Source organism: Bison bison, unplaced genomic scaffold (genome assembly GCF_000754665.1).
Source record: "Bison bison bison isolate TAMUID 2011002044 unplaced genomic scaffold, Bison_UMD1.0 scf7180017864348, whole genome shotgun sequence".
Taxonomy (NCBI): domain Eukaryota; kingdom Metazoa; phylum Chordata; class Mammalia; order Artiodactyla; family Bovidae; genus Bison; species Bison bison.
Genome location: NW_011494920.1, coordinates 1,317,851 through 1,331,078, shown reverse-complemented (window position 1 = coordinate 1,331,078; position 13,228 = coordinate 1,317,851). Strand labels below are relative to the sequence as shown.

General features: G+C 41.3%; 1 protein-coding gene across 1 annotated transcript in view; it reads right to left on the bottom strand.

The window, feature by feature from the left end:
- Positions 1–13,219, bottom strand: part of USP38 (ubiquitin specific peptidase 38) — a 32,490-nt gene extending 19,271 nt beyond the window's left edge. Inside the window, exons 1-4 of the mRNA XM_010854716.1 lie at positions 11,987–13,219; positions 10,380–10,515; positions 3,951–4,080; positions 1,401–1,502 (exon numbers count right to left, since the gene is read on the bottom strand). Of these exons, the coding sequence (XP_010853018.1) occupies positions 1,401–1,502; positions 3,951–4,080; positions 10,380–10,515; positions 11,987–12,668 (1,050 nt within the window). The 5' untranslated portion in view covers positions 12,669–13,219. The remainder of the gene's footprint in view (positions 1–1,400; positions 1,503–3,950; positions 4,081–10,379; positions 10,516–11,986) is intronic.
- Positions 13,220–13,228: the final 9 nt, after the last annotated feature.

The following is a 13,228-nucleotide window of genomic DNA, read 5'->3' as shown; positions in this document are numbered from 1 at the left end:
TTAAGCCAGATCACAGTTTCCTATTTCTGCTCTAACTGTTCTTTAAATAAATGATTTCATATTTACTTATTTCAGTAGTCAAATTTTCAAAGTCAACCATTTGCCATTTCAATTACTTTTTTGCGGGGAGGGGGAAGGCAACAAAAGGTAAGGAGATCCCTTCCATCTTTTAAAAAATTGAGCAAAGAAATAGGTTTAGAGTATAGCAAAAGTGACTTATCTGAGAGAAAAAGGAATGTGTGGAGAGTAATAAACATTAGAATGGATTTCCTCCCCAGAAAGTAAATAAATATAAACCTTTTCTCAAACAGTTGATACTGATTGTGCCTGAAGGGAGGGACAAATAGTTGTTTTTTTTCCCTTGGACGATTTTGCTAGTATTCTTGCTACATTAGCTCAAGTTTGAGTTTTATGTAATGGATAACAAGTTTATTAACTGATGATCAGGCTCACCGATTAGAACAATAAACTACAGAAATCACTCTTCCTAAGTGATAATGTATTATAATGTAATTACTTGTTAGTAAGGTTTATTTCTGATAAGCCTGCAGATTTTCCTTCAGTGGAAATGGGGCACTGAGTAGCTGATGTGATACATAATTCTCTGAGGCTAGTTAAATTTCCAACCAACAATCAGCAACTGAATATTCTACATTTCATCAGCCTCTTCTGAATATGTTTGTGGTGGGTCAGGCCTCCTAAAATTTTAAACTGTGGGTGTGTTGATTGAGTTTCTAGTTCTGTAAAACTGAGGATCAGACCTGGGAGGGAGTGAGTAACCACACAAAACACTGCTTTCCTGTGATGCCCTAGACAGAAAAATGGACAGGTTCTCAAAGGTACATTTTGTCATTTCTCACTTGCAATACTGATAATTAAATAAATATGAAGTCAAACCAAAACCAGTGATGCAGCTGGTTAAAAGTGGTAGGATTCTGGATATATTTTAAAGGAGGAATCAACAGAATTTATAGGGTATGAGCTGAGAGAGAATGCAAAGCCCTAATTCTAGGGCAATCAAGACTGATGTTCTCCTGCTTCTGAAGTTCTAGAGAAGTCAGTGGTTTTAAACCATTTTTCTCCTTCTACACTGCTCATGTGTGCAACCGACAGTGAACGGTGACACTGACACGTGACACTTCTCAAGTGCAAGAGTAACTTCTAACTTTCAGTTGCTCATTGTGATCCCAAGTGGAAGTTTTGGTGAGATCCAAAACATTCTAAAATATATTCTTTGAGAGGAAATCTCACAATATCAATTTTAAAAGGACTCATAAAGCTACAGGAAAATAGATTTAGGACCAATCTATAATCTTTTCACAAATACAAATGTGACTCAATACTAAGTTGAAATTTTAAAACAAGGTTTTTCAAAGTAGGAAACTTGAGTCGTAACTTACCAAATGGAACGCCTCTGGAGAATGCTGAAAACTAAGCAGCATGTGAGAGAGAACTGCGAGAGCACCAGGTCGCACGAGAGGAAACCAGAGGCGATTAAAAACCTGCCCAAAAGACAAGCATCCACTTTAGGATCTGGCATGGAAACCGTTACCCCAATCGGTGGCTACTTTCATAGGGCCCCAAATTATTTACGTGCATATCTCCCTCCTGGGAAATTTTATCATAACATATGTAATTAAACTCTGGGAGAGGGAGAAAGTTAGGAAATAATATGACAGAGATCAAGGGAGTATAATGACCCCACCAACTCTTAAAACTACATCATCAAATAAAAATCTGTTAAACAATGTTTACAAGGTGATACTCCCTGGCCCATTATTCATTCAGAAAATACTTACTGATCATCTGCTACTGCTTGGCACTATTGTATATTCTGAGAAAACAATAGTGGATTCAAAGGAAACCTCTGATCTTAGAGGGCTTACTGTCTAGAAGGTTGGATAGAGGCAATTAAAAGTAACATGAGAGAAAAATGCTATGAAAGCAAGGCATGTTGAATAGGGAATGCTGAGTGGCAAAAGGCTCTGCTGTTTTATTATAGGGAATTTAAAAAAGGCCTCATGATAAACGTGACTCCTGACTACAAAAAACTGAAGGGAATGAGATTAAGTCTGACAGATAACTGGGAGAAGGGCCTTTGCTCTGCTTATTATATATACTCAGCACTGCAAAAGCCCCGAGGCCTCCAGCCTGGTGGACTAGAGATATAACAAGGAGGGCAGTGTGTGTAAATAAAGCACGGAGATTGAGGCAGTTACAGTGGAAGACAGGACGAGAGAAGCAGCAGTGGCTCAGATTGGGTAAGACCTCGTGTGATGCCCAAAGGGGATAAAGAATAGGAGCCGCAGGGCTACTGCAATCAACATAGCAAGGGGTGATGCTTTCGAGGCAGGAAACCCAGGTTCGATCTGTGGGTTGGGAAGATCCCCTGGAGGAGGCCATGACAACCCACTCCAGTATTCCTGCCTATAGATTTCCTTTGGATGGAGGAGCCTGGTGGGCTACAGTCGAGAGGGTTGCATAGCGTCGGACACAACCGAAGTGACTTAGCACAACCGGTGATGAATCTGGACCAGGGTGGTAGTGATGTAGCTGGTTGAGAGTGGTAGAATTCGGGATATATTTTAAAGGTGGAGTCAATCGGATTTGTAAGATATGGGATGAGAGAGCATGAAAAGAGACAAGAATAGCTTCAAGGTTGAGCCTGAGCACATGAAAGGCTGGTGCTGCTGCTGCTGCTAAGTTGCTTCAGTCGTGTCCGACTGTGCGACCCCATAGACGGCAGCTCACCAGCCTCCTCCGCCCCTGGGATTCTCCAGGCAAGAACACTGGAGTGGGTTGCCATTTCCTTCTCCAATGCACAAAAGTGAAAAGTGAGAATGAAGTCGCTCAGTTGTGTCTGACCCTCAGCAACCCCATGGACTGAAGCCTTCCAGGCTCCTCTGTCCACGGGATTTTCCAGGCAAGAGTACTGAAGTGAGGTGCCATTGCCTTCTCTGACATGAAAGGCTAAAATAGTCATTTAAGATGGGGAAGACCAGGTTTGGGAGGGAAAAATCAGGAATTAGATTGTGGATAAGCTGAACCTGAGATCCAAGTATATAGAGAGCTGGATACATGAATATGGAATTTACAGGAGAATAATGGACTAGAAATAAAAACCCATTGGTCATAAACTTAGAGATGTTGTTTAAAGCCATGGTGGCTGCGTGAACTGAGAAGAAAGGAAACCAGAGATGAAACTCTAAGGCACTCTAAAGTTAGAAAGATCCACACCAGGACTGAGAATCTAGTGAACGAGAACAAAATCCGGGAGAGTATAACATCCTGGAAACCAAGGGAGGAAAGTGTTTCAAGAGGGAGTGATCAACTATGTCAAATGACTAACAGGTCAAATGAGAGGAGGCTTGAGAAATAACTCTTGAGTTAAGCAACACTGAAGAGCACAGGTGTCAAAGATCGTTTTGGCAGAAAAATGGTGGTAAAAGCTTGATTAGTCGTGATTCAAGAGATAATGGGAAGACTGTTTTCATAATAAATATTTGAAAACAGCAAAATTATTATTATGACCTAATCTTAAGTAGCATTTTAAATTTCTAAAGCCTATTCAACATTTTTATTCAAAAGAAAACCCAAAACAAGAATATATTCAAAACTAGATGCTTTAAAGGGGCCAAGCCAAAGATAAAAAGACTTATTATATGGACTTACACGGGTCCTGCTTCCCAGGTAGCACTGGTGGTAAAGAACCCGCCAGTGCAGGACATTTAAGAGAGAGATGTGGGTTCGATCCCAAGTCAGGAAGATCCCCTGGGGCAGGAAACGGCAACCCACTCTAGTACTCTTGCCTGGGAAATCCCATGGACAGAAGAGCCTGGGGGGCTAAAGTCCATAGGGTTGCAAAGAGTCAGGCATGACTGAAATGACTTAGCACACATATGTATTAAATGGCTCTATACATTCCAAAAGATTAATATACTCCTACTTACCAATTCTATTTTCAGTAAAGTAACATCTATCAAAATAGTAAACTTCTGGACAGCTGCCAGTCCTTTCAAGAGTGCAATCACCCATGTGTCTACGTGCTGAGCCAATGGCCAAGACAGCCAGTCAATCATTCTGAAAATTAAAGGATAACACAACTATTAGCATTGACAATAGCTTTGACATTACTCAGTCAGGAATAACAAGAGTAACTACAGCAGTAGTTACAAAGTCACTCACTTTGTGACTCAATATTTACTGAAATTGCACGTGAAAAGTACTATTGAAGATGTACTTCCAGTGTATTAATTCATTTAACCTTCTCATCAGTCCTGTAAAATTCATTCATAACCTACAGATGAGGAACTGAAACACAAAGAAGTAACTGATAAAAGTATTTAGGGACCCCCAGCTAATAAATGGTGAACTGAGATTTTTAAACCAAATTACTCTGACTTAAAAACCTGGTTTGTTTTACTATTTTTGTTGTATATATTCACCAAAACTGGATTACTGGATCAAAATCAAATAATATGAACAATTGGCTGCTTGTACTCAGGGATTTCCAATCTTGTCAACTGACAGTTTTATATAAGACATTTGTATAAAAAGAATTTCTGATAATCATTCTGCATAAATGCAAAGTTTTGAATTTATTTTTCAGTAGTGTCAATTTATTAGGCAAATTTACTTTAAGAAGAACAGTTCAAATATGGCTATCTGAACTAAGACATGCATATGAACCAAAATTTCTCGTTTCTGGTGATTACAATCTAAATAAATATAAAATGTACTGTTAAAAAAAGACTACATTTTGAATTGTGAAATAGGTCTCTTCATCTCTCTCAAAATTCTACTATACAAAGACAACAAAAAGAAATTTCAAATAGATAAAAGGGCACCAAGTATACAAATATTGAAATGGCCTCGTTTTGTAACAGTGAGTGCTTTTCTCTTTGAGTAGGGCTTCCTTGGTGGTTCAGTCAGTAAAGAATATGCCTGCAATGCAGGAGACTCAGATTTGATCTGTGGGTTGCAAAGATCCCCTGGGGGAGGAAATGGCAACCCACTTCAGTCAGTATTCTTGCCTGGGAAATCCCATGGACAGAGGAGCCTGGCAGGCTACCGTCCATGGGGTCCCAAGAGTTGGACACGACTTAGTGACTGAACCACTACCACCACCTTTCTGAGTACCAACCCAATTAAATGAAAATAAAGTAATACGGGGTATGATGGAAACTGTGCCTTATGTTAGATATCAACCACGATGAAGATGCTACAGTGCTTCTGGAAGGCAAGTGGGCCAGATGTTCATATTATCTGATTTCGATCCAGTAATCCAGTTTGGGTGAATATATAATAAAACAAATAGTAAAACAAACCAGGTTTTTAAGTCAGAGTGATTTGGTTTAAAATCTCAGTTCACCATTTATTAGCTGGGGGTCCCTAAATACTTTTATCAGTTACTTCTTTGTGTTTCAGTTCCTCATCTGTAGGTTATGAATGAATTTTACAGGACTGATGAGAAGGTTAAATCAACTAATACACTGGAAATACTGTGAATGTCTCCCTTCTAAATGTTAAGACGAGGAAATGAATACATACTTTGATTGTACAAAATGTAAAATACAAATACTAAGTACATAAACACATGACCAAAAGAGCAACTAACATGTCAAAAGCACTGACTTTCATATTGATATAAACTGTCTACATTAACACTGGAGTGTTACCTTTATTAAGATTTTTGCTCTTAACGATTAACCTGTCCTATCAGACCCTGAGTGGCTCCAAAGTTCATACTTATTTTACTACAGGTTATCTGTATGTTTCCTCTATACTCTACACACATTATTTCTTTTTCCCTTTCTTGTTTTTCTGGCCAACAATGATGGTTTTAAGTCATTACAGTTGTATCTGAGAGCTGTTCCACACCTCTCAACTGTTGTTAATCTGGTTTTCACAAGTCTGTGGCCACTGTACACACCCAGAGTAGAAAGTAGAGACATTTGCATTTGTGTGTGAAGAGTATATTCACTGCAGCACTGCTTACAATACAGAAAAAATGCAAAATTATCATAAGGAAATGACTTACATATACTATGGAACATTAGGTAGAGTTTTAAAATATGAGATAGGTCGATATGAATCTATCCACAGGGATCTAACACAAAAATATCTGAGCTATTATTGAATTAAAAAAGAAAAAAAATGCTAGTAAATCTTTTTAAAAACTGATTTGTTTAAAAGAAAACATATGAGTACATGTTTTATGTGTATATATATATATATATTTACTATAAAATGTACACGAAAGAACTGTGGTTTAGAGAAGGAGAACAAGCGAGCACCTCTCTTTGGCTCTATAGACTCTTCCCCGTGGGGAGCACAGTCCCAGAATGGAACCAGACTGGGCTCCCTAGCACACAGGGCCCAAGTTTCCCTTCAGCTCAGGTCCGGGGGCAGTACAAGGAAAGCCGGGGGTGGGGGCAGAGTAGCAAATTCCACTTGGCCATGGCTTTTCAACATCCCTAATCACCCGATCAGCCTTTTCCTCCATCCTCTCCACTTACAGCCTCCCCTCTCACAAGCCTCTATCTAGTTTTTACCTTATCCCATGTGTACCCCATGTCCTAACCACCCTAAAGATACTTCAAGTCAGAAGTAACACAAATTAGAAGCCACTCATTCAAAAAATATTCAAGTGTCTATTATATAATAGATACTGCATTAAATGCTAAGAATATAACTCTAAATTAGGATGTATGCCTTCAAACTGCTAGGGAAAGTTAGGAAATATTCAACAGGCCACACAATAAGTAGCAGTGCTGGTATCTGAAGCAATGGTCTCATTACCTGCTCTGCTGGCAGGTAAAGAGACACTGTTGGCTACACTTTAATCACATTCTAGTCTTGCTTCAATTTGATTGGATATACATAGGCTCAAATCCTCTCACACACAGTCACTCTAGAATCAGTTATTTTTATGGTTGACTACTGTAATCTTATCCACTGTGTACTGGTTACAATTTGAATTTTAAGGACACTTAACCCTGATAGGCAGATTTAATTTCCTACTATTTAAAGAACATTCAGTAGTTGTAACAAATCTTGATTCCTCCATTAGATTGTGGGATTAAGAACAGTGTTGTCACTGTTCTGTTTTTTAATCTCTAATCTTTGATCTGCATTGAAATGGAGCTCAAATCTATTGACTAAATGAAATCATTACCCTCTAGAGCTAAAAAAAGGACACGCAACTTAAAAAAATTAAAACTGGCAGGGCTTCCCTAGTGGCTCAGGGATCTACCTGCAATGCAGGAGACCTGGCTTTGATCCCTGGTTCCGGAAGATCCCCTGGAGAAGGAAACAGCAGCACACTCCAGTATTCTCGCCTGGAGAATTCCATGGACCAAGGAGCCTGGTGGGCTACAGTCAGTGGGGTCGCAAAGGCTTGGACATGACTGAACGACTCACATAATATTATGAAAGGCCACAAAATAGATCCAATCTTAATTTGTAGAGAATAAAGGCAATTTTCACTTTTATATGGCAGCTTAAGGGCTAGATCCAGCTTTCAGTCTTATTCTTTCTAATGTTTTAAAAATTGGAAAACTTCACATAAAAAATGGACGTCAGGCTTCTTTTGAAAAATCAGATTAGCAACACTGAACTCAAATTTTCCTATGATACAGACTTAGAGAATGGAACTTACGATTGCCAGGGGAGAAGGATCGGGGAGGGGATACTTAGGGAGTTTGGAATTGACACGTACACACTCCTCTATTTTAAATGGATAACCAACAAGGTCCTACTGGATAGCACAGGGGACTCTGCTGCTCAATATTGCATGGCAGCCTGGACCAGAGGGGAGTTTGGAGGAGAATGGATACATGTACATGTAGGCTGAGTTCCTCTGCTGTCCACTTGAAACTACCACAACATTGTTAATCGGCTATACTCCAAAATAAATTAAAAAGTTTAAAAGCAAAAAAAAGTTCCCCCTTGATAATAAGACAGCAGAAGTTGAGGGTCAGCTTTCTCTTTTTAGAAAGTGCTTGGAGAATCCCAGGGACAGAGGAGCCTAACGGGCTGCCGTCTATGGGGTCGCACAGAGTCGGACACGACTGAAGCGACTTAGCAGTAGCAGCAGCAGCAGCATGAACCCTATTTCCTATTGTTTCAGTTGTTGCTTAGCTGCTAGGTTGTGTCCAACTCTTTGCGATCCCATGGACTTGGCCAGCCAGCGTCCTCTGTTCATGGGATTTCCCAGGCAAGAATACTGGAGTGGGTTGCCTTCTCCACGGGATCTTCCCAACTCAGGGATCGAACCAGCATCTTCTGTGTTCGCAGATGGATTCTTTACCACTGAGCCACCAGGTCAGTTACACCTGGCCTATTTCATCCTCTAGTGTGACTCATCTAGTTCTGGTACAGTATCTGCATTTGGGTTTCTGTGGGTTACAGAAAATGACAGTGAAGCATGACAAGCGCTATGTGTGAAATATAGAGCATGAGGGAGTAGAGGGTGGGGTATGATAAAAGTAAATGTTACTATCCTTTTCATTTACATTTGTAATACAAGAATAATTACTCCAGGTACATTGTAAGTTAAATAGGATCATGTAGGAGATAAATTGGAAATGCAATACAAAAAATGGATCACAATTTCCCATAGAAACATGTAGGTAAAAAATAATTTTCAAATATATCTTAAAATAAATTCTTAAGTTGGAAACTATCGTTGTTTTGAAGAGGCCGAAAAATTACGACTAAGGGTGCCATCAGAGAACCCCATGAACAGTATGAAAAGGGTGCCATACCTGACATTATAAATCAACGATAAGAAAAAAAAAGAACCAGAGAGCGAGATTTGTACACATGTAAATTTCTGAGACCCCAACATAAAATATCGATACTGAAGTTTACATGTTACTTCATGACTGTAATTTATAATTAGTTAAAATATAATCTGTAATGCAGAAAACATTTTGTTCCAAATCCTTACATTTTCTTTGAAGAAAATGTGCTATCAATATACACAGGGGGAAAAAAATAGAAAAAAATTACAAAACAAAATCAGACAGATATGAAACAAGAATAGGAAGACAGGGAAAGCTCAATTAGAATAGTCATTGAAATAAACTCAATAACTAATAATATCTTACCTTTGAAAGAAAAATTAGTAAATTATAAGATAGTATTGCTGTCCTTCCCCTTATATCTCCAAAAGGTCTGCACTCTCATTTCCTTCGTATCTTTACTTCAAGGTCACCTTTTCAGTGAGGGCTTCCTGTCTATCTTATTTAAAATTGCAAACCATTCCCCATGCTTTATTGCCTTCCTATCTACTTTTTTTCCAAAACCATTCATCACTACCCAACATACTAAATTATTTTACTTATCATATTTAATTAAATCTAAAAACAGAATCAATTTTAGGATGTATAATTAGGTTATATACCACTGCAGCAACAAAAGTTCTGCAATTTAAACACCAATGACTATACCTTTCAACATCTCTGAAATCAGAATGTATCTTGGAATCAATATAATATGTTGATACTATCTGCCTGCTTCCCCAACTAGATGCTCATGAGGAGAGATATTTCTATCCATTTGACTTTTAAACATTGCTTGGCATTCCTGGTAAGTGCCCAATAGATGTGTTTGAATAGCTGAATGACGGGAAGCCCAAGAGCACAAGAGTACAAGAGTACTGAGAAATAAAAATAACACTGAGTTTACACCTAGACATATAAGACTGAAACTGAAAAACATTAAGGATAAAGAGAAAGCATAAACATACCAGGAGAGCCTAACTACTCACAAAGGAAAGATAATCAAACCGACTGCAGACTCCATATTAGCAACAACAGATGCCAGAAGATAGTGCACTATTATTTTCAAAATGCTAAGAGAAAATTATTATCAGATTAGAATTCTGTGTCTTGCCAAATCATATACTTGAGAATATGCAAGAAAGAAACACGCTTTGAACAGACTAAGAAAGTCTTACCCAGAGGTCCTGGTTGAAAGAGAAAGTAAAAGTATGTAATAAGTAAAGGTACATGCTTAGTCAGGAAGAAAAAAGAAGATCCCAGAGGGAGGAAATAGGTTTCAGGAAATGATACCGAGCAAAGAAATTCATAAAGTATATCGATAATCCAACCAACTCCTGATTGTACAATAACTGTGTATATGTGTTATATTTTTGTAATTAAAAAATGTTGAATTGAAAATGTATTCGTGAATTACTGGAATGCCCGCAGGTAAATGATTCATTTCAATTAATTAGGAGAATCTTTATATATTTGATTCCATGGTTTCAGTTCTGCACATTGCCCTAAGTTTTTCATTACCCACAAAATACAGCAAAATAATCTTCTCCTCCCAAATCTACAATTACCATCTATGATGTTATGAAGAAGTACCTGCAAAGAGCTTGGGTCATACTCGCATCTTTTACATTTGGATCCGTTGTAAGGCTCCTGATGAGAACTGTGATCATCTGAAGAGGGATGTGCTGCACGAGGCTCGCCAGTGCTACAGAAGGCTCAAATGAAGCATCTATATTGTTTTAATGAAAAAGACAAAGGAATATAGCAAGACGGTTTAAATGAAGTATGTAGAGAGAAGAGTTTACCACCCCTTCCACCAGGTGGTCGTTACGCTCCACCTCCTGTGGAGCCGCCAACATACAAGGAATGTTGAACTGCAGAAGTGAGATTAAGAGCTAACAGCGATGAGCGTTCACTCTACAGGAAGAGCTACTGCAACATAAAACTGTTCCTATCACCAAATTTAGTCCATAAGTTACTTGACTTTCTTGCATTCTTTAATACTGTTTTTGTCGTGCTAAAACAGTCATTTGTAAAAGCAGTAGTCAGAAAAGAAATGCAAGGCATCATTTAAATGAACTCCTTAGATCCTCCAAAGTAGCTTATCCCTATTAATTACAGGAGTCATTACATTGTTCTAAGGACAATTTTTTAAATCTCTTAAAGAAGTAGAAATTAAGATGAATTTTAGGGGGACTTTGCTTAAAACACATAAAAATTGGGCAAAGCCAAGGTGAGCACCTTTACTGCTAAAGTGAGAAACTTCTGGGGAAATCTAACTGTTCTAGCAACACAGGCAGTATAAGAACAATTACAATTAAAAAATAAACCTAAACTCCGATGATGCAAATTCTGGAAGGATGACGGTACCAAGCAGAGAGGGAGTAAACACAGTTTTGGATCTCGTGTTGCACAACTTACAGAGCTGGAAGCTCCATGTCTGGACAAGGAATGTAAACACACAGGTAAAATTTCTGGGTGAGAAGGCATTTTCCTGTTAAGTATCACCTGACCCCCTCCTGTAGTTCTAAGGACACAATTCGAGGCCTATACACCTGGAGCGGGAAACACCGATCACACAGCCCCCCTCCTGTAGTTCTAAGGACACAATTCGAGGCCTATATACACCTGGAGCGGGAAACACCGATCACTCAGCCCCCCTGCATCCACTCTCACAAACAGAAAATGCCAATATTCAGCAACTACACGGTTAACTAGGATAATCCAGTAATAAAACGAACGGCACAGTCCAGGAACTAAAATGTGGGAAAATTCAGAAGCTAAGGAAAAACTCATGACAACAAGATGACAAAATCACAGCACAATTATGATACGGTAAACATGATTATGCTGCCATTAGTCACTCATGAATAAAAGCTTTACATGCTTTATATAGTAGCTGTCATCCTCAAAGCATTCCATAACTTGAGCAGAGGCTGAGTAATTAAGCGACTTGTTTCCTGCCAAAGGTCTTAGACCTGGACATTCTCAACCTTTAAAATAGAAACACTGCCCTTTTTTTTTTTTAAGGTCCAAAGTGACAGGCTGAATATGGCAAGTGGAAGAGAATCTGGATGAGGGTGTTAAGATCAGCTTTTCCACGAAGACGTTTTCAGAGCAGGGAAACGAACACAGCGTGTATGTAAGAGACACAAACTACATTTCCAAGAGAGGCTGTCCGGGAAGGCCACGACCCTTACCTGTGGAGGAAATGCTTGCAAAAACTTCTTGCAGAGAAGGCAGCAGGGTGGAGGGCTCGGCCTTCCAGATGTTCTGCAGCAAGTTACTCACTTTTGTCACCTGCGAAACATATTCCCGCAGCTCTTTCTCCTGGGTGGACACGCACTGAAAGTGGCCTATCGTTCGAACTAGCTGTTGGCAGAAGGTGATGGACAACTTCCCCTTGGGGATGCACTGCACAAAGTCTGTCAGGAGGTCGCTGAGTCGGGCGCACAGCTGCGGCTCTGGCCTCTCGCATACCATCCGCAGCACCTCCACCTGCAGCAGGCTGAAGAGGTCCAGCACCGACGGGCAGCTCATGATCAGCTTCAGGCCGTTGTGAATGTAGTCCACGATGGCTACGTCCTTCCTGTCCAGCGAGTGGTAGCCCTGCTGAAGGAGACCCAGCACGAACGTCTTGTTGAAGAAAGACTCGAACTCCGGCCGGTGGTAGCGCGCGTAGGCCTCCAGCACTTGGTGGCCCACCTGCCGCTGAAAGGGGTCCTGGCCCTCCAGGATGAGCCGGGTCGTCAGGTCAAACATGGCCTCGCACTGCGCCTCGTCCAGCCAGTGCTCTGCCGACTCCACCACCTTCCGCACGATCATCCGCTTCAGGGGCAGCGGGTGCGAAGAACTCACCAGGCCCTCCAGGATCTTGTCCATTGTCGCCACGCGGCAAGGCCCGGGCCAGGGGGTGAGGAGCCGGTGGCCACGGCCCCGAGGTGGGCCAGGAGAGCCCCGGGGCGGAGGCGAACCTGGAGCGCAGCAGCAGCAGCAGCGGGGCCTACCCCCGCCACCGCCGCCTCAGTAGCCACATTTATCGGGCAGGGGGGCCCATCCGAGTCCGGGCGGGAGTTGGCAAGTCTGGGGCGTCTAAGAATCGGCCCCGTCCGCGCTGGGCCTAAGGAGCCAGAGGCCCACACTCCGTCGCCGCCGCCGCCGCCCCGGGCCCGCGGTCTCTCTCAGCATCAGCGCGGAGGGGCCAGCGGGGGCCCCCCAGCTGCGGCGGGCACTCAGGACCCGGGGCTGCCAGCCGCCGGGTGAGGAAGCGCGCCTCCGCGTGCCGCAGCAGGTGCAGGCGTTCGGGCTCCAGCCGGTCCTGGGATGAAACCCAGCCTGGGTTGAGTCAGAAGCGGCTGTCACGAAAGGTGCCGGATCAGCCGGGGAGAAGAGGAGGCGGACACCCTTGACCCGGATTCAGAAAGTCCAGCGAACAGGAAGTG